This window comes from Bos mutus, chromosome 12 (assembly GCF_027580195.1).
Source record: "Bos mutus isolate GX-2022 chromosome 12, NWIPB_WYAK_1.1, whole genome shotgun sequence".
Taxonomy (NCBI): Eukaryota; Metazoa; Chordata; class Mammalia; order Artiodactyla; family Bovidae; genus Bos; species Bos mutus.
In genome coordinates this window covers 45,993,302-46,012,253 of record NC_091628.1, presented here as the reverse complement: position 1 = coordinate 46,012,253, position 18,952 = coordinate 45,993,302, and the positions used below count along the sequence as shown (strand labels likewise).

The following is an 18,952-nucleotide window of genomic DNA, read 5'->3' as shown; positions in this document are numbered from 1 at the left end:
CACAAGTCTGTCCAATTGAAATGAACCAGGGTTATTAACAAAATAGGCTGAACAATTGGGATGCGCAAGTGTCACTAGGAAATAGCCCTGAAATTAAGAGCAGCATTTAGGCCCTGCTGCTGCTGCTAAGTCATGTCAGTCGTGTCCGACTCTGTGACCCCATAGACGGCCTCCCACCAGGCTCCCCCGTCCCTGGGACTCTCCAGGCAAGAACATTGGAGTGGGTTGCCATTTCCTTCTCCAATGCATGAAAGTGAAAAGTGAAAGTGAAGTCGCTCAGTCATCTCCGACTCTTAGCGACCCCATGGACTGCAGCCTACCAGGCTCCTCCGTCCATGGGATTTTCCAGGCAAGAGTACTGGAGTGGAGTGCCATTGCCTTCTCTGATTTAGGCCCTATGGTAGGGAAATAAATATTTTATTATAAGGAGTTTTGATGCAATTCTAGATGAGTTCCTTAAATCCATAATGCTTCTTGAAATCTAACCTTAATTCAGGATATAATGATGTACATGGTGATATAACTTAATTTATTCATGTTACAATTGCTAGTGAGGGGAAAATTAGGCAACAGTGACAGTAACCACAGCCACAAGCTATTAATTTTAATAGAAATAGTGGCCTATGTTACAATGACCCAGGGCAAAATTTCACAATGGGCATGAAATATACATATATCAGCGTTTATTTTCTTTCTAACTATATGCACATTTATTATAACATATTAAGATGTTTAGTTGTAGAGTTTTTGTGTTTATGCTTTTAAAACTGCATTTTAAAAAATTTCAAATCTGATGGAATTTAGTATATATTGAAAACTAATAAACTTAAACACAAATTGTAAGTCTAGAGTGCTCAGATGTTTCCAGAAACTCTTTGTCTACAAGGACAGATAATTTTTAAAATGCAAACTTATCTATTAGCATTGCATATTTTGGTGGTAACACATTTTGTCTTTTTCTTGTTGCTTTCCATTTTAGAAAGTATTTAGTGTCTTAATTTCTTATTGTTTGTGGCTATTTTGTTGATATTTTACTGATCAATTTGCAAAGAATTATGTCTGTTTCATTGGAAACCATGTGATATAATAATATTGCTTCAAATACTGCAAGATATTCGATATAACAAAAATTGAAATTAGCCAATCATCACTATTGAATCACAGATTCTGAAAGACATTACAATGATTGTCCAATTTCTAGGTGGTTTTAATAGAGAGATTTAGATTGTTTTTTCTTCTCTTTCTTGTCTTTTTAAATTACCCATTACATGGTAACAATCCCAGCAGTATGGAGCTATGAAATTTCATAGGATGGTTACTTCTGTCACATTGTATCAAGTGATTTGATACAGTCATTATTCTGAAACAAGTTTAATGTAAGAATTAGACTATTGCACTTTATTGTCTTTATTTCTGGGAAGGTCACAATATATCGTGAAATAAGATCATCAATCTTTGAAAAAATCTGTTTTATTCCCAATAGAATCAAATTGCTCTAAGGTAGTATAAGTAATTTCCATTTCCACAGATATACATTTACATATATATTTAAAATACCAAAACAAACCTTTTATTATTTTTTTTTATTTATTTATTTTAATTTTTATTTTATTTTTAAACTTTACAAATTGTATTAGTTTTGCCAAATATCAAAATGAATCCACCACAGGTATACATGTGTTCCCCATCCTGAACCCTCCTCCCTCCTCCCTCCCCATACCATCCTTCTGGGTTGTCCCAGTGCACTAGCCCCAAGCATCCAGTATTGTGCATCGAACCTGGACTGGCAACTCGTTTCATACATGATATTATATATGTTTCAATGCCATTCTCCCAAATCTTCCCACCCTCTCCCTCTGCAACAGAGTCCATAAGACTGTTCTATACATCAGTGTCTCTTTTGCTGTCTCGTACACAGGGTTATTGTTAGCGAAACACCAATACAATATAATAATGCATATATATGGAATTTACAAAACAAACCTTTTAAAATTGTGAAAATAAATATTCTGTGATTTAGAGTAGCTTATGTAATTAGTAGCAGGCTGGAGAGGGTTTTTTTAAAAAAATCATTTTGATGTAATAAGACAAGAAATATCATACTGCGAAATATACAGTTGGGTTTTGCTGATTCTGTGAAATGCAGGCATGCTTTGCAGGAGCACTCATACGGCAGCATTTGGCTTTGTGAGTTCCACATGACCCAGAGTGGGGTTATCAATTCTTTCTGTGTTCTAAAAGAAACCAAACTAAGATATACTAAAGAATTGTAAGTCATTAGAACTGACATATTTACCTGTGACAACGACCAGCACACCTTGACTATAAAAGAAGTTGTTCACTCTCTAAGTCGTGTCTGACTTTTTGAAACCCTGTGGACTGCAGCACACTGGGCTCCCCTGTCCTCCATAATCTACCAGAGTTGCTCAAACTCATGTCCATTGAGAAAGTGACACTGTCTAACCATCTCATCCTCTGCCACCCGCTTCTCCTTTTGCCTTCAATCTTTTTCATTCAGTTCAGTTGCTCAGTCAGATCCAACTCATTGGGACTCCATGGACTGCAGCATGCCAGGCTTCCCTGTCCATCACTAACTCCTGGAGCTTATTCAAACTCATGTCCACTGAGTCAGTGATGCCATCCAACCACCTTATCCTCTGTCATCCTGGTCTCCTCCTGCCTTCAATCTTTCCCAGCATTAGGGTCTTTTCCAGTGAGTCAGTTCTTCACATCAGGTGGCCAAAGTATTGAAGTTTCAGCTTCAGTATCAGTCCTCCCAATGAATATTCTGACTTACTTCCTTTAGGATTGACTGGTTTGATCTCCTTGCAGTCCAGGGGACTCTCAAGAGTCTTCTCCAACACCACAGTTCAAAAGCATCAATTCTTTGGCCCTCAGCTTTCTTTATAGTCCAACTCTCACATTCATACGTGGGTACTGGAAAAGCCATAGCTTTGACTAGATGGACCTATGTTGGCAAAGTAACGTCTCTGCTTTTTAGTATGCTGTCTAGGTTTGTCATAGCTTTTCTTCCAAGGAGCAAATGTCTTTTAATTTCATGGCTGTGATCGCCATCTGCAGTAATTTTTAAGCCCAAAACAATAATGTCTCACTTTTTCCATTATTTCCCCATCTATTTGCCATGAAGTGATGTGACTGGATGCCATCACTTATGCCATCTTTCCCATAATCTTGGTCTTTTCCAATGAGTTGACTCATTGCACATCACATGGCCAAAGTATTGGAGTGTTTATTATATATTGTGACACAACAAATTACTTTAAAACTTCATGGCTCACATCATATATTATCTCACCTTTTCTAGAGAAATTTAGAATTTAGAAATTTAGAATTTAGAAATTTAGAAATCTCTAGATTTCTAGAGAAATCTAGAAGGAGCTTAGTTGGGTCCTATGCTTTTGGGTCTCTCCCAGGTTGCAAAAACTTTTGGAAAGGGCTTCAGTCATCTCTAGACTCACCTGAAGCAAGCTCCACTTCCAAACTCAGTCATATAGCTGTTGGCACACCTCATTTTCTCAAGATTGTTTTACTAAGGGCTTCAGGTCCTTGTTGGCTATTGGCCAGAGGCCATGATCAGGTCCTTGTTAGATGGACCTCCCATGAGGCAACTCAGTACATGTCAACCTACTTCATCTGATCAAGCAAGTGAAAAGATCCAGAGAAAGAGTATCTTCCAGCAAGATGAAAGTCACAGTTTTTACAGCCTCATCTTGGAAGTGACTTTCCATCACATTTGCCATATTCTCTTCATTAGAAGTAAGTCTTTAGATAAAGTCCACACTTAAAGGGGAGAAATATCTCACAAGGGTGGGACTGCCAGGAGGCAAGGAGCAGTGGTAGCCATTTTAGAGGATTCCTACCATAAGGATTATATAGTAAATAAAATTGCCAAGGTACCTGGTAAGAATGGGATCAGCCCACTGAATATTATATAATTAAAATAGTTCATGTATTCAGGAATGTATGTAAAGGTAGACCAGATGTCCACAGCAGTCCTTGGTGGTAATCTTATGGCGGTTCATGTTTTAATGGACATTTATTAAAACTTGGCTGAACAACTCTGTTTGACAAACACTCAACTGATTCTCATATTCTTTCTTTAGATATGACAATTCTATCAGCACACTTTCTTGCCTGTTTGCTAATCTTTCTCTGTACTATAACACTGCATATCTAAATTGATCCCTTATGTTAATTTTAGAATTAGTGCACAGAGAACTATCTTATTTAATAGTTACTGTACAGCATGTTAGTGTTCTCCCCCATGTATGATCTAAATACTTGATGATTCTATTGGATGAGATGTAGAAAAAAGTTATTCCCTATGAAAGTGCCATTTTTTCAGTTAAAACAATTACCATACTTATTATAAACATTTGCAACCTTTCACTGAAGTTTGACATTTGTCAATGTTAACACTAGAATGGCATTTTGGTTTAGCATTATTTAAATGTTAAATCAAGCTCTGGATATTTAGAACTTTGTTCATTCACACTTACTTCCCCAAACAAATATAATTTTACTAAAATTACTGAATTAGTCATGCTATCAAAAATAAGCATAAAAATGCTAAACTTTTAAAAGAAGGATGATTTTTCCCCGGCCAAGCTTAAAATAAAATAACTAGACTCTGACAAGAACTGTCCTTCTAATTGCCACTTTTGGCTGTTTGCTAAAGAAAACAAATGTATTTATTCTGAAACCTCAGTTTATTCACTGCAAACTTTCCCTGTCTCTTGCAGTTTTAAAGGATCAAATTCTTGATTTGAAAGATCCTTTCTCCCTTTTTTAGCAATATCTTACTTTTTTCAAATAAGGCATCACTTTTTTATGTTTCTATTTTTATTAAGCATAGTCCATCATCACTAAGGTTCAGCTATTCCCTCAGATGATTTCCTTCCATCCGTGTGTCTTAGTTTTCTTTCTCCCAGAAATGAATAAAAGCATGGAGAAAGTAATAAGATACTTCACTGTGCTTCACTTTGCTGAAGTTGGGAGGTCTCACCTTACAATCAGGACAAGGTAACCTAAGTGCAAAACACCCCATTATCACTTGCTGGTACATTAACCACTCTGATGGATTCGCACTTGCTACTAATGAATGCTTAATTAGAACACACATGCACAAATTCTTTACCAAAGTAGACCTAGCAGCAATTTTCCTTTATTTACAGAAACTACAAGTTTAAGGAGATCTGTGTTATGCTTTGCTTTTGTTTTTGATAAACTTTTAAAAGATAACCTGTGTTTCAAATAGTTAAACAGGACAGTAATTTCTTTATACCAAGTGCACATTAGCCTACACAGCCCTCACCAACTAAGGAGTAAGACAATTAAGTAGACTTCATAAACTTTGCAATTGTAAATTCACCTTTCAAACATAATGGACCAATAGACCAGAATCCAGCCTATATTCTCACCCTCAGTCCAATAAGTTTCACGAATCTGAACCTGGTTTTTCTGGAGAACTCTATTAAGAAAATCACCCAGCATCACCTTACTATCTGATATGTGAATAGAACTTCTTAAAACCTTGCTATTAAGCAGAAAGCATATTTACTGTGAGAATACAGCTCATAGAATCAGTGTAACAACTGTGCACATGGCTAGTGGAGAGGATAAATCTTCAACTAGTTATAAATAAATATCTGATACTGGTGACTATTAAAATTTCATTTCACTTAGGCAACCTATTTTATATTTTATTCATTTCCTCTTAAGAAACCTATTTAGTTTTAATATATATTTGAAAAAAAAAACTATACTTACAGAAAAGCTAAAAATTTTTGCAACTTGCATATGCACTTTGCAAATCTTCACCTATTATTAATGTTTTTCTTCTATATACTTTATAATTTTCCCTATCTGCATAATATTTTCTGAAGCATTTGAAAGTAAAATGTATAAATCATGGTACTTTACCTGTTATATTTACCCATATACATTCTAGGGAGTACTTATAAAAATAAGGATTTTTCTCTTATACATAAATACAGTGTATTTATCAGCCCAATAACCTATTTAATTGACACAGTACTTTTATTTAAACTGATACTGACACTCTAATCTTGTCATTTGACCCAATCATGTCCTTTATAGCATTTACAGCATTCCTAAATCCAAATTAAGATCACATTATATTTAGTTGTAATTTCTCTTTTGTTTCTTCGATTGTATGCCTTTCCTTGGCCTTTTAAAAATTGTAAAAAAAAATTGTAAAATTGTAAAATTGACATGTTTGAAAAAAGTCTTAAGAGAATGTTTCTCATTTTGCATTTGATATTTCCTCATGATTAGACTCAGGTTGTGTATTCTAAAGTGATATGCAAACAGAAGTATGAAAGTGAAAGTGAAGTCGCTCAGTCGTGTCCGACTCTGTGACCCCGTGGACTGTAACCTACCAGGCTCCTCCGTCCATGGGATTCTCCAGGCAAGAATACTGGAGTGTGTTGGCATTTCCTTCTCCAGGGAATCTTCCCGACACATGGATTGAACCTGGGTCTCCTGCCTTGCAGGCAGATGCTTTAACCTCTGAGCCAAATAGAAGTATAGGCATAGTAAAAATAACTTGGCAGAGGACAAGAGTTTGGATCCTAGGGCAAGTGTTGTAACAACAGTTAAGTCTTAGTAATACAATGTATAGGATCCAAACCCTATCTCCATGAATATAGGCTGATCATTCACATCTAAAACATTTTAATAGAGGGCTAATTTTTTTAATATTAAGCATAGATTGCCTGGTTCTTGGTGAATAGACAAGCAGTAAACAGTTGACAATGATGAAATTCAAGCAAAGGGACTCTTTAAGAGACCTACAATAAGAACATAATTTCTTAGAAGAACTGAGATACTTTAAACTGACTAGTCATTTGGAAAAATCATTTTGCCCAGGGCTAACTCCAAGCTTGCTAAGATTAACCATAGACATCTGTACATTTTCAAATGCCTTCTCTCCACATTTTTAAGCTCATCTCTCATTACTGGTTTGTCTGTTTAGTTTCCTATTTAAAAAGAATGTGTGATTAGATCAGGCTGCTCAGTGATGTTTCCTTCTAGCTCCAATACCTCAAGTCTAATTCCACCTGCTTCAGTTTGTCAAACTGTCAAATTTCCAGTCTTTCCCCCTGTAAGTGTGCTTGCATATCTTTGTGCTAAGTTGCTTTAGTTGTGTTTGACCCTTTGCAACCTTATGGACTGTAGCCCACCAAGGATCCTCTGTCCATGGGATTGTCCAAGCAAGAATATTGGAGTGGATTCAGGAAGACCCCCTCCTCCAGGGGATCTTCCTGACCCGGTAATGAGACCTGTGTCTCATGTCTCCTTAATTGGCAGGTGGGTTCTTTACCACTAGCGCCACCTGGGAAGTCTAGGTAATAGACTGTATTACCTAGAATCTAATAAAAGTTTCTTCATGTGTAGAAAGGGATTTATTTTTATTATTTCTATTTTAAAATGTAGATACCTTTTTACCCTATGTATAGTAACTTTAGATAATCTGTTCTCAGAGCATGTTTTAAACTAGAAGATGTTCTCATCCACTTTTTTCTTTGAAGAAAACTGAAAAATTGATAAAAAGCAGTTCTTGTTTACAAAATTGTTTACAGTACTAGCCACAATCAAGAGCTTTACTTCATACTAACTTTGTAATAAACACGGTATGATCTACTCTGGTTTCAAATGAGCTGGGCCATTTTGGTCCATTAGGTAATCCATTACCTACTGCCTGTACTAGTATATTTGGCTTCTGTATAAGACACCCTGCTTGGTGTGCCTTCTTACACATAGTCTGTGCCCACTCTCTAGAATGGCACCAGGTGCGTATAGAGTAAGCATTCAAAAGGGATCTGATGTCCAGTCCTTTCTCATTTTCACTCAACTTTGTGGGCCTCAGGTTATGCAACTGTCACCCTGAAAGATCTAAAATTCAAAATTGGTTGCAACTTCTTCAGTTTTTGTCTTTTCATCGTTTTTGAACACAACCTTGACCATAACTTCTGGAAATCACTTATACAGTTATTATCTGCATTTCGTGAGAAGAAATGATATTTACTCAGTATCCTCTTGTAAAAGAGCTTGTGCTGAACATCAATCTCTCTTAAAATATTTTTCATGTTAAATGTAGACTTTCTGTCTCTGCTTCTTTGCCTCAGCAGTAGCAGAATGTTCTTACTCTAAATATAAAATTATATTAAAAAAGCAAGAAACAATATTTTCTTTAATTAGCTTCTTCCTTTAGGGGTTTTAGAAGAGGGGTTATGACTTGACAAAGATCCTTCCCATCTGTTTCTGTTTGCTTGCTTTTATTTTGACTTCCTTTCGTTGTCTTATCAAATATCACATGAATCATTAACATTTGTTTTCATCGCTTCTTTTGGTTTCTCTTACTTTATATAATTAAGACATTATGCTGAGAAAAGTTTAGGGCTACTACATTTCATATTAGCCTAATATTCTTTAAGTAAATATTAAATGTTCTAGATAAATGATCTTATATGTTTGCCATCTGTTATAGTCCTATTTTTCTCAGCTCTGGAGTAGTAAGATATGGGTACATACAACTTTTTTGTGAAAGCAGCAAACTTCATTCAATTACAGGTGTCTGGATATAAGTTTTGACCAAATAGATGCTATTTTTAATAAAGCTACTTCCTAACAGAAATGTAATTTATTAATCTCTTTGTGCAAAAACCAAAAAGCAAGAGATCCTTGTGTATGTTTTCAAGGGAGTTCTATTCAAAACTGGAATATATACCTATCTGCATACTGAGTAATACTTTTCAGTGACACAGTCCCTTGTTAATGTTTCCATGAAAGCATTGGATTTCTGGTGTAATCCACCTAAGCAATTTGAAATTGTTCCAGTTTGTAATAAAATCTCATCATATATTGTGATTGTTGTTGAACAAACTTCATTAACTTTTTAAAATAAATGATCGAGCTATTTAATAGTTTAGTTTCATATATGGAATGTGAGCTAAATTCTATATCTGTTTATATGTATTAGATGCTATAAATAACTACATATAATAATAGGTACAAAATATTAAATCAGTGTGTATGTATAACTGAATCACTTTGCTGTACACCTGATACTAACACAATACTGTAAATCAACAATACTCTAATATAAAATAAAAATGAAATTAAAAAAGTAAATATAATTCACAAACACAAAACAGAACTAGATTAAAACATGAGATTCATTTTCATAAGGATTTTAAAATATTTTCTTTAACTCATCTGTAGATCTAAATCTGCATAATAACAGTAAGCAGCATACAAAAATTCATACCTGCAATAAACTATTCAGTGATCTAGATACTTATTCACCAAATTAGAGCTGTAAGCATCAAATCACAATGAACTTTGGAACTATTAAAGGAATTTGTAATTTAAATAGTTTCACTCAATCCCTTCTCCCACATGCTTTTAATTAGAAGAGACTTTTTAATTAAGTACTCCCATGTACAGAGTGCCGCTTGATGATTTTTCTGTCATATCAGCCTCCCTTACAAAAGCAAATAATCATTGTGTCAAAGGAAGATATTTGCTCTGAAACCAAACTAGAAGAATTCTAGTTCTGATTTCAAGTTGTTCATTTGAGGCTTTGCATACTAAAAGGAAGCCTCTGTTTTCTGAGAAAATGCTGAGAACAGATTTACAAAACAGGGGGACGGATGGTATCAAGGTGTCTAAGGTTCAGTCCCTTCCTCTGCATCAGAGTCAGTGTATTTCCTCCAGTAATCTTCCAATTGCTTTTTAGAGGAAGTGACATAATGGAATAGATGTGGATTCAAGTAAATATCAATTCATTGCATATCTATTTTCTAGTTCTTTGAAAATATGTAGAATAACTTAAATTTTTTAGGCTTTAATAGCCTGTTTGTAAAAGGCACTAAGAATACATTTTTTGTTGAGTTGTTGAAAAATTTAGATTTGAAATCTGTAAAGTGCCCTGAACACAATAGACTCTCAGAAGATATTATCTATGCTGTTCATAATTATTATTACCTTTATTTCCAATTTGCATGCTAAGTCGCTTCAGTTTTGTCTGATTGTGCAAACCTATGGACTGTAGCCTGCCAGGCTCTTCTGTCCATGGGATTCTCTAGGCAGGAGTGGGTTGCCATGCCCTTTTCCAGGGGATCTTCCAGACTCAGGGATTGAACCTTCGTCTCTTAAGTCTCCTGCATTGGCAAGCAAGTTCTTTACCACTAGCACCACCTGGGAAGTTCCTATTTCCAGTTGATTTGATCATAAAACAATTCTTTCCCAGTTGAAATATCAGGGAATGATTACTTCATAAACCATGCTCAGCATCAGGAAAAATGTTTCTTGGTGGCCAAGAAATACAGAAATAAAGATGATATAGGAAATGATGGGGAGAAGGCAATGGCACCCCATTCCAGTACTCTTGCCTGGAAAATCCCATGGACGGAGGAGCCTGGTAGGCTGCAGTCCATGGGGTCGCTAGGAGTCGGACACGACTGAACAACTTCACTTTCACTTTTCACTTTCATGCATTGGAGAAGGAAATGGCAACCTACTCCAGTGTTCTTGCCTGGAGAATCCCAGGGACGGGGGAGCCTGGTGGGCTGTCGTCTCTGGGGTCGCACAGAGTCGGACACGACTGAAGCGACTTAGCAGCAGCTAGGGCTCCATCACTTTGCCTACTGTTTGAAGAGTCAGGCAAGAACAGAGTATTGGAATACTTATTACATAACATAAAACCATGGCACAGTTTGAATTATGGGCCCATGTATTTTATCTAGCACTCTTGCCATTAGGCTTGCTCTCAGGTGGTTTGTTATTGGAGGCCTAAGATAGACCTATAGTCCCATAACTCAGAAGCCTGCTGTTAGCTCTCTGGGTACATCCATATTTGATTATTTGTTGTAGATTAGCAGGTCAATATAATCTCTCAGGAACAACATAAAATTATTTAAAACTTTTTTTTTTCCTTACAGATTCAGATTTATCCATAAGTATGTTTCAATAAGGGCTTCCCTTGTGGCTCAGTGGGAAACATTATTGCTGCAGTGCAGGAGGTGTGAATTTGATCCCTGAGTGGGGAAGATTCCCCTGGAGAAGGAAATGGCAACACACTACCTTATTTTTGCCTGGGAAATCCCATGGACAGGGGAGCCTAGCAGGCTGCAGTCCATGGGGTCACAAGGAGTCCATGAACAAGACTTAGTGACTAAATAAATGTTTTAATAAATATGACAAAATTATAAAGTAGAATTGCTTCAAAGTTAGGCTTTGTAGACAAAAGGAGAGAGAGTTACTCTTCTAGAGTCGGTCTGTGCCTGATAAATTTCTATTTCCAGTTAATTCTAAGGCAGATAATCCTTGATATCTAAGTATTATTTAACCATGGAAATGCCTTAACTATAACTATTGGAATCTATTTTATAGCCAGCATTTTTAATGCTTGATGCTTTCCACCTGTTATGAACATGAGTCAAAAATTTTAGACATATTTATTAAAAGTAATTGTTATAGTTGACTAAATACTGAGCACATAAATATGTTTATAATTTTTATAAACATATTTTGTATATGGCTGCAATAAAAATCTTACAAAATTATCGTTATATTTTTAATGTATATATTTTTTGTTTTAAAATTTAGTTTCAGATAGACTTTAAAATCTCTAAATGCTAAAAGAATTATTTTTAGCACATAAGCATGTTAATTAATTAATTTCTCCAAAAGTTTAACATTTGAGACTGCATTAAAAGCTTTAAAGAAAGCATCATGCTGAAGCATTCTCCTTCTGATACTGATGGGGAAAGAATTACAGCTGCTGCTTTTGTGGGTCTCGCCATGTAAGAGACTTCTCATATATAACATCAAAGTGAGACAAAGTGCTATGAAGTTGATTCTTAGGGTGAGCTCTATTAAGAGATGTTTAGTAAGACAGCAATGCAAGCAGGGAAGGAGGAGGTACTTATTTTGAAGCTTCTAGAAGGAATAACAGACCTCAGCAGTGCAGAGCTTGGTGTGCGACCGGGTCACTGCATGAGGGAGAGGGGTGACAGATAAGATTAGAGAAGAAAATCAATGTCAATTGTATAGAACCTGGATGAAGAATCTGGCTAGTGGATCTTTTAAAACAACATGTGTGCTGTGTGCCCAGTTGTATCCAACTCTTTGCGATCCCAAGGACAGTAGTTCACCAGGCTCCCCTGTCCATGAGATTCTCCAGGCAAGAATATTGGAGTGGGTTGCCATTTCCTTCTCCTTATAACAATGTGCAAACATACAATGATTGATGATTAATGAATGACTTTTGTATAACCATTCTTTGCTACTGCATTCCTTCTCCTAATATGCTATAGGTATCACAGAAGATTAGAAAATAATCTTTAAGGCTTTAATTTTTTCTTTGATGGAAAAAGACTTTTAAGAATTCATAATCTTGAGATGTTAATTTTGAGCAAATCATTTCTTTTCCACAAGTATTTTGAATGACTTCACTGAATAAAATTTGAATTTTGAAGACAGATGTTTCTCCTCCCCTCTCTAATCTTAGGAATCATTGTCTATTAAAAAAAAAAAAGAATGAGAATGAAATCTTCAATATAAGTGAATATACAATGATAGAAATATTGAGATAAATTGGAAGGAAAGAAAAGTTGGGTTAAATTAAATAAAGACTAAGAATTAGAAAATTTTGGTAAAAAGCATCAGTATTCTACTTCTTGGAGAAGGCAAAGGCACCCCACTCCAGTACTCTTGCCTGGAAAATCCCCATGGATGGAGGAGCCTGGTGGGCTGCAGTTCATGGGGTCGCTAAGAGTTGACATAACTGAGCAAATTTACTTTCACTTTTCACTTTCATGCATTGGAGAAGGAAATGGCAACCCACTCCAGTGTTCTTGCCTGGAGAATCCCAGGGACGGGGAAGTCTGGTGGGCTGCCGTCTATGGGGTTGCACAGAATTGGACAAGACTGAAGCGACTTAGCAGCAGACTTAGCAGCATTCTACTTCTTTGGTTGTTTCTATAATTTCTATTACTAGATTTTAAAACCGTTTAGTTGCTTTAGTTAGTAAAAATCATTATCAAAAATATCTATTAGGAGTTCTGATTTTTAGATACATGATACTAAGAATATGAAAAACTGAAGCTTTATTTTTAAATTTTTTATAATATTAGTTTATTAGGTTTATTTGGGCTTATTTATCTATTTTGTATATATAAACCACATGAAAATTATATCTGACTTGTTCATTCATTTGTTCATTCAAACCCATACTTATTGAACATTCACTGGGTGCTCAGATTATACCAATAAGCCAGAGTTCAAAATATCCTGGAGTCAAAGCTAAAACATGTGGTAGGAATATACAATTTTAGGTACATCAATATTTCTGTGAAGTAGAAAAATGGTTTAACATTGGTTTTAAGTTACTAATTACTGCAGATTATGTATAAGCACTCAATTAACTTAATGTTGAAGGTGAGATCTACAAATATTTAGACTGTGTTTCCTAAATAACTGTAGTTTATTTCTAGTTCCTTATGTATTAATTGTTAAAGTTACCAGACATTTTGCAAACACTTGCACTGCAATAAGCATTTTTCAAATGTTTAAAAACTTTACTTTTCTATATACCTTCTACTGGAGAAGGCAATGGCACCCTACTCCAGTACTCTTGCCTGGAAAATCCCCATGGATGGAGGAGCCTGGTAGGTTGCAGTCCATGGGGTCGCGAAGAGTTGAACGCAACTGAGCGACTTCACTTTCGCTTTTCACTTTCATGCATTGGAGAAGGAAATGGCAACCCACTCCAGTGTTCTTGCCTGGAGAATCCCAGGGACAGGGGAGCCTGGTGGGCTGCCGTCCATGGGGTTGCACAGAGTCGGACACGACTGAAGTGACTTAGCAGCAGCAGCAGCATACCTTCTACTATAGATATTAAATTATGTGAAATTTAAACATTTTATACAAATATTTCAAAAGTTTAAACCACACCATAAAGTGGACAGTTGAGAGGGTAATAGATTTATGTTTTGCTTTGTTTTTTCTCTGGATTTTTAATTTCTTATTTATGCTTCATTCTAGTAGATTTGTTGAAGATCTAATTTACTTTTCTTTTTCACATAGCTGTATTTCTCAACTGGTAAAAGTTGAGTAATATATTTGCATCTTAATATTTAATTATTCTATTAATCTCACTTCAAGGTGGAAAGATTATAGTTCATTGATATTGATGAAATAACCTGGATGACTTTCATATAAATAGCAACAAGTATGCACACGAGTTGCATTACATAGTATATTTAACAACACCTCTCAGTCTTTCATAATGGAGATATATCTGAGTGCATTCAGAAAAAAATTGGTTCTGCAAGCTTGGAGGAAGTAATAGTCATTCAACAGAAATCAACTAGCTTTGCATATCAGTCACACATACACATACTCTTACATATTTTCTGAGTGCTCTGTACTGATATCAAAATAGCAAATATATATTTATGAGAATTTATGAAATGCTGTATTCTTTTCAAACATATAAACTCAACGTAATTATGAAATGAACTTTGAGAATATGTGAAAAATGTTGCTTCCTAGATAAGTGAAGATAGAATAAAACCCACAAATTTTATATTGGGTTGTGTAGTTTTTATTTTCACATTTGTCTCCAAGATGTCATATAATTATTTTTTGTTGTTCATTTTTAGATGGAAGACTGTATTTGAAAACTACTGTCATGTACTGAATCTTTCCTGTTGAAGAAACCCATGTTATAGTAAAGAACTCTGCAGTCAGACGTTCGTCAGTGGAAAGTTTGGAAAAAAATAAAGTCCTTTTAAGGGAACTTCCTCAATTTTGTGTATTAATGCTCTTTAAAAGTTTAAGTATTCTACAAAAAAAAGGTTTTCCTTTATTGATTTTCATCTGTGGTTCATACCAGAGACCTGAGAATGTTTGTAAATGTACAAGTATCAAACTTCATACAGTTAATAACTGCAACTTTGCTGCTGGACACTTGTATACAGTTTAAAAGTAGGTCTGAATAAGACCTACCTTTGTTTTTTTAATGGAATGAACCATTTTCCTCTTCTGAAAATTCTGTGTCTGAGCACATCAAGACTCTTGTAGCACTGGTCACCTAGACTTACAGAATTATGTCCTCCAGAAACCAGCAAGAACACTTGGAAATAAACTTGTAGAGGACATAGAGGATTCCTAAAAAATCAGTAAATCACAGAATAATATTGTTACATTCTATTTTAAACTCTCTAACTGTGGTTTTTCTCCTGAAGATTTTTGTCCCATGTACTTTCCAAAAGACCAACAAATGGATATTGACAACAACCCCGTGAAATAACATTTTGCATATCTGAAGAGAAGCATTGGATATAAGCCAAAAGGTTTCACTGAAGGTCTTTTTACCTTAAAAAATATATAAATGTAACATGTTTTCATTCCAAACTGGTAGTGGTATAGAGAACTTAAAATGATCAGGATGCTTCTTCTTCAAACTGTTGGTCACATGTACAGTATATAAACATAAAACATACAAGGAAGGTATTATGTATGCAGTAGTATACTAGAGTTTAGGAAAATGAAAATTTTAGAAAATATGTTTTGTCACCCTGTTGGTCAGAAAGACACCTTTCTGGTTTTAACGCATGCAGGCATGTAAATATTTGTCTGGAGTCACAGTATTAATGAATGAGATCTTATGCATCTGGTGACAACAGAACTCTGTGTCAGCCACTTTTATTTGTATATTGAACCCTAGTTAGTGCCCCAAACTGCACTATTGAGAATGGATTGTGGCTGAATAGTAAATCAAAACACCAGAAATATTTTTATATGTTAATGTCATATTATGTTAATGTTGCTGAAAGACAAAACCTAACAAACTCTTGATCCTTGATGTATCAGTCCAATACCATGTAGCGCTGAGTGATAAAGTTCAAATGTGTTGTGCTTCCCCCCCTGGTCAGAGGGAAGGGTGCCTATGTGTTATTTTCACTGTCTTCTTGAGAGTTACCATATGTGTTTTCACTTTTGTGCAGATAACTGGAAGTCAAGCTGCAAACAGTGCTTACTACAAGCTGAAGTTACCTTCTCTTTGTTTTTACATACTTTGAGTTACACCTTTAAAGACTGAAATCATGAGTCAGTACAGTTGCTGGACATTTTATGATTTTGCTGTCATCTTAAAATTTTATGATCCTAATATTATTTATTACCATAAATAGCAAAATCTTAAATGGCCAAGGAAACTAGCTTAAACATGTTTAAAGATAGTTCTCATTGGCTATTAATGATTTGGTTAAGAAATTAACATTATAGATACACTGGCACTAAGCTTCTATAGTTTTTAGGTCTTCCTTGCAATACTGAAACATATTTCTTTTGTGTAGCTCGCTATTAACCAGCTAAGGCCATTTTTAATACAATAAAAAGGTTATATATGCAGTTCCTATTTTTAGCTTGCTTAAAAGGGAGCAATATTTTTATTTAAAACACTGTTAGTAAGTGCTTTCTAGAAACTTGGTTTTCTAAGCATAATTCTTCCATAAACATCTTTTGTTATTTGAACACAAGAGATTTTATTCCTTGTTGTATGTATCTCTTGCTTTTCCCTGTATGCAGTCTTTAAAGGATTATAACACTTAAAATCAGAGGGACTTGTGGCAACCTTTTGAATCATACATTTTTGAAAGCTTTTTTTTAAAAGCCCACAACTTCCATAAGTAGTAATCAGCCATTGCTCTGCTTCTTGCATAGAGTCACCTGTTAAGTAGGTTGAATAGTTTTAAAATACATATTTTCCAGACCTTTGAGAATGCTTTAGTGTTTGGTTCACTATAAAAGGAAATTTTAGAAAGGAATAAAAAAAAAAGCTATCAGCTATATGCTAAGAGAGAATCTTACTAACATGTTGTAAATATTACAAGTCAAGAAAGTTATTTTAAGTCTGTAACTTAAGTTTTTTACCCTTTATTAGTTATACAGGTTGGTTTAAAATTCATTTTTTGGTTTAAACAAGTGAAATTGTGCCCATTTTATGGTTTCCATGCTTTTGTAATCCTAAAATTATTAATGTCTAGTTGTTCTATATTATAACCACATTTGCGCTCTATGCAAGCCCTTGAAACAGAACATACTCATCTTCATGTAGGACCTATGAAAATTGTCTATTTTTATCTATATATTTAAAGTTTTCTAAAAATGATAAAAGGTTATTACGAATTTTGTTGTACAAAATCTGTACAAAAATCTGTTTTTACATCATAATGCAAGAATTGGAAATTTTTCTATGGTAGCCTAGTTCTTTGAGCCTGGTTTCAATGTGAGAACCACGTTTACTGTTATTGTATTTAATTTTCTTTTTCTTTTCAACAATCTCCTAATAAAACTGTCTGAAATCTCCCAGTGACTTTATTTATAGTTCATCTTTATTAAATTTTGTGAAATGCACAGCATTGAAGGAATATTTACTTTCTAATGGGAGGCACCTAAAAACAACATAAGTCAGCTCTTTACAATATGAAGGGAACAATGCTCAATGATTTTATTTAACATGCAACTGCTTCTATCTCTAATATGAATTACTGCGGTGAAAAACATCATAAAAGCACACTCTGTAGTTATTGTTTAACAAGCAGATTTTCCATATTTTGTTTCTTGCCAGCTAAGCAAACTGCCCACATATACATGATTTATTTATGTACATTTTTCAGTTTATGAAGCTGTTATTTGTACCTTTTTCCTTTATATTCTTATATTCCCATGATTCTTATTTCACAAAGCTTTGTGCTGAATAATGTAAAGGAGACATGTTGATGGAACAAAATATATTATTCCCATATCTATAGGAGTGTAGATTTGTAACTCTAACTCAGTGTTTTGTTTTTACTCTCTATCATTGAAAAAAAAATGCTTTTAGAAACTTTGCAATTCCAATAGCCTTTAATAATATAAACGTCTTAACTAATCCAAAATGCCGCACTTAAGGAAATCACAGATACTCTGTGAATACTCCAAACATTCCCAAAAGAATGGAAAATGATTTTTTTTCTGTCTAAAGAAATTATTTCAATGAATTAACAAGTAGTGATAGATCCCTAATAAAAACCTCAAATGTTTATGTGACCACTACAAACACATTTTTGTCTTCTGTCCTCACAGGTTTATGTTGGTAAGACTTGTATTAGAATATCATATGGCCTCTGGATGTTAGCGGAATTTGGTAATGATTTAAGGTTTCTCCCCATGTGTTTTCATTGGCATTAGCAAATTTACAATATGAACAAAAGTTATTTATTACTAGAGGAGAGTAAATTATAATTAAAAGTTACATGGATTGCATTTTTACAATATGGGGAGTAGAGATGTTAATAGAATTAAAATATTGCAAATGACATTGTAAATATATCACTTTTCTTCATGTGTAGGCTTGGTGCTAACATTTATCTTTCATATGTACAACTGGTATATAAAAGCTGAACTGATCCTCATTTATTCCTTTAAACAGATTCATTAATAAAGCCTCATTCTGCAGAAAGCACAGTGCTAAGTGTTGTAATGAATGAAAACATAGCTTTGCCCCAGAGGAGTTATAATTTTGTTGGAATAGGAAGTCTTACTTTCAGCAAGAGAAGAGTCACTGAATGTCTCCTAGTCTGCCATGGATGTAGAACTAGTGTTAAGAGGGTATTGACTTAGATGCCTTCCTACTAAGTGGTAGCAATCTATATCCATTTTATGCATTCACTTTCTAGCGACTAATGCAAGACAGTTTGCAGGTCAGACAATTCTGCAGAGATTGAGAAGAATATATTTCCCTCTATGTAAAACACCATACTAGTTATTCTTTTTCTGTTACTTTTCATGTATTTCAATCACATCACTCTTCTTGCCAATCCTCACAAACTTTGTGTTTCTTTTAATTTATTTA

At 34.7% G+C, this 18,952-nt stretch overlaps 1 protein-coding gene across 2 annotated transcripts in view; it reads left to right on the top strand.

Annotated features, from left to right (window-relative positions):
• Nucleotides 1-18,530, top strand: part of DACH1 (dachshund family transcription factor 1) — a 480,275-nt gene extending 461,745 nt beyond the window's left edge. For both annotated transcript variants that reach the window (XM_070380571.1, XM_070380572.1), the window contains one exon: nucleotides 14,715-18,530. In XM_070380571.1, the coding sequence (XP_070236672.1) occupies nucleotides 14,715-14,752 (38 nt within the window). In that variant the 3' untranslated portion in view covers nucleotides 14,753-18,530. The remainder of the gene's footprint in view (nucleotides 1-14,714) is intronic.
• Nucleotides 18,531-18,952: the final 422 nt, after the last annotated feature.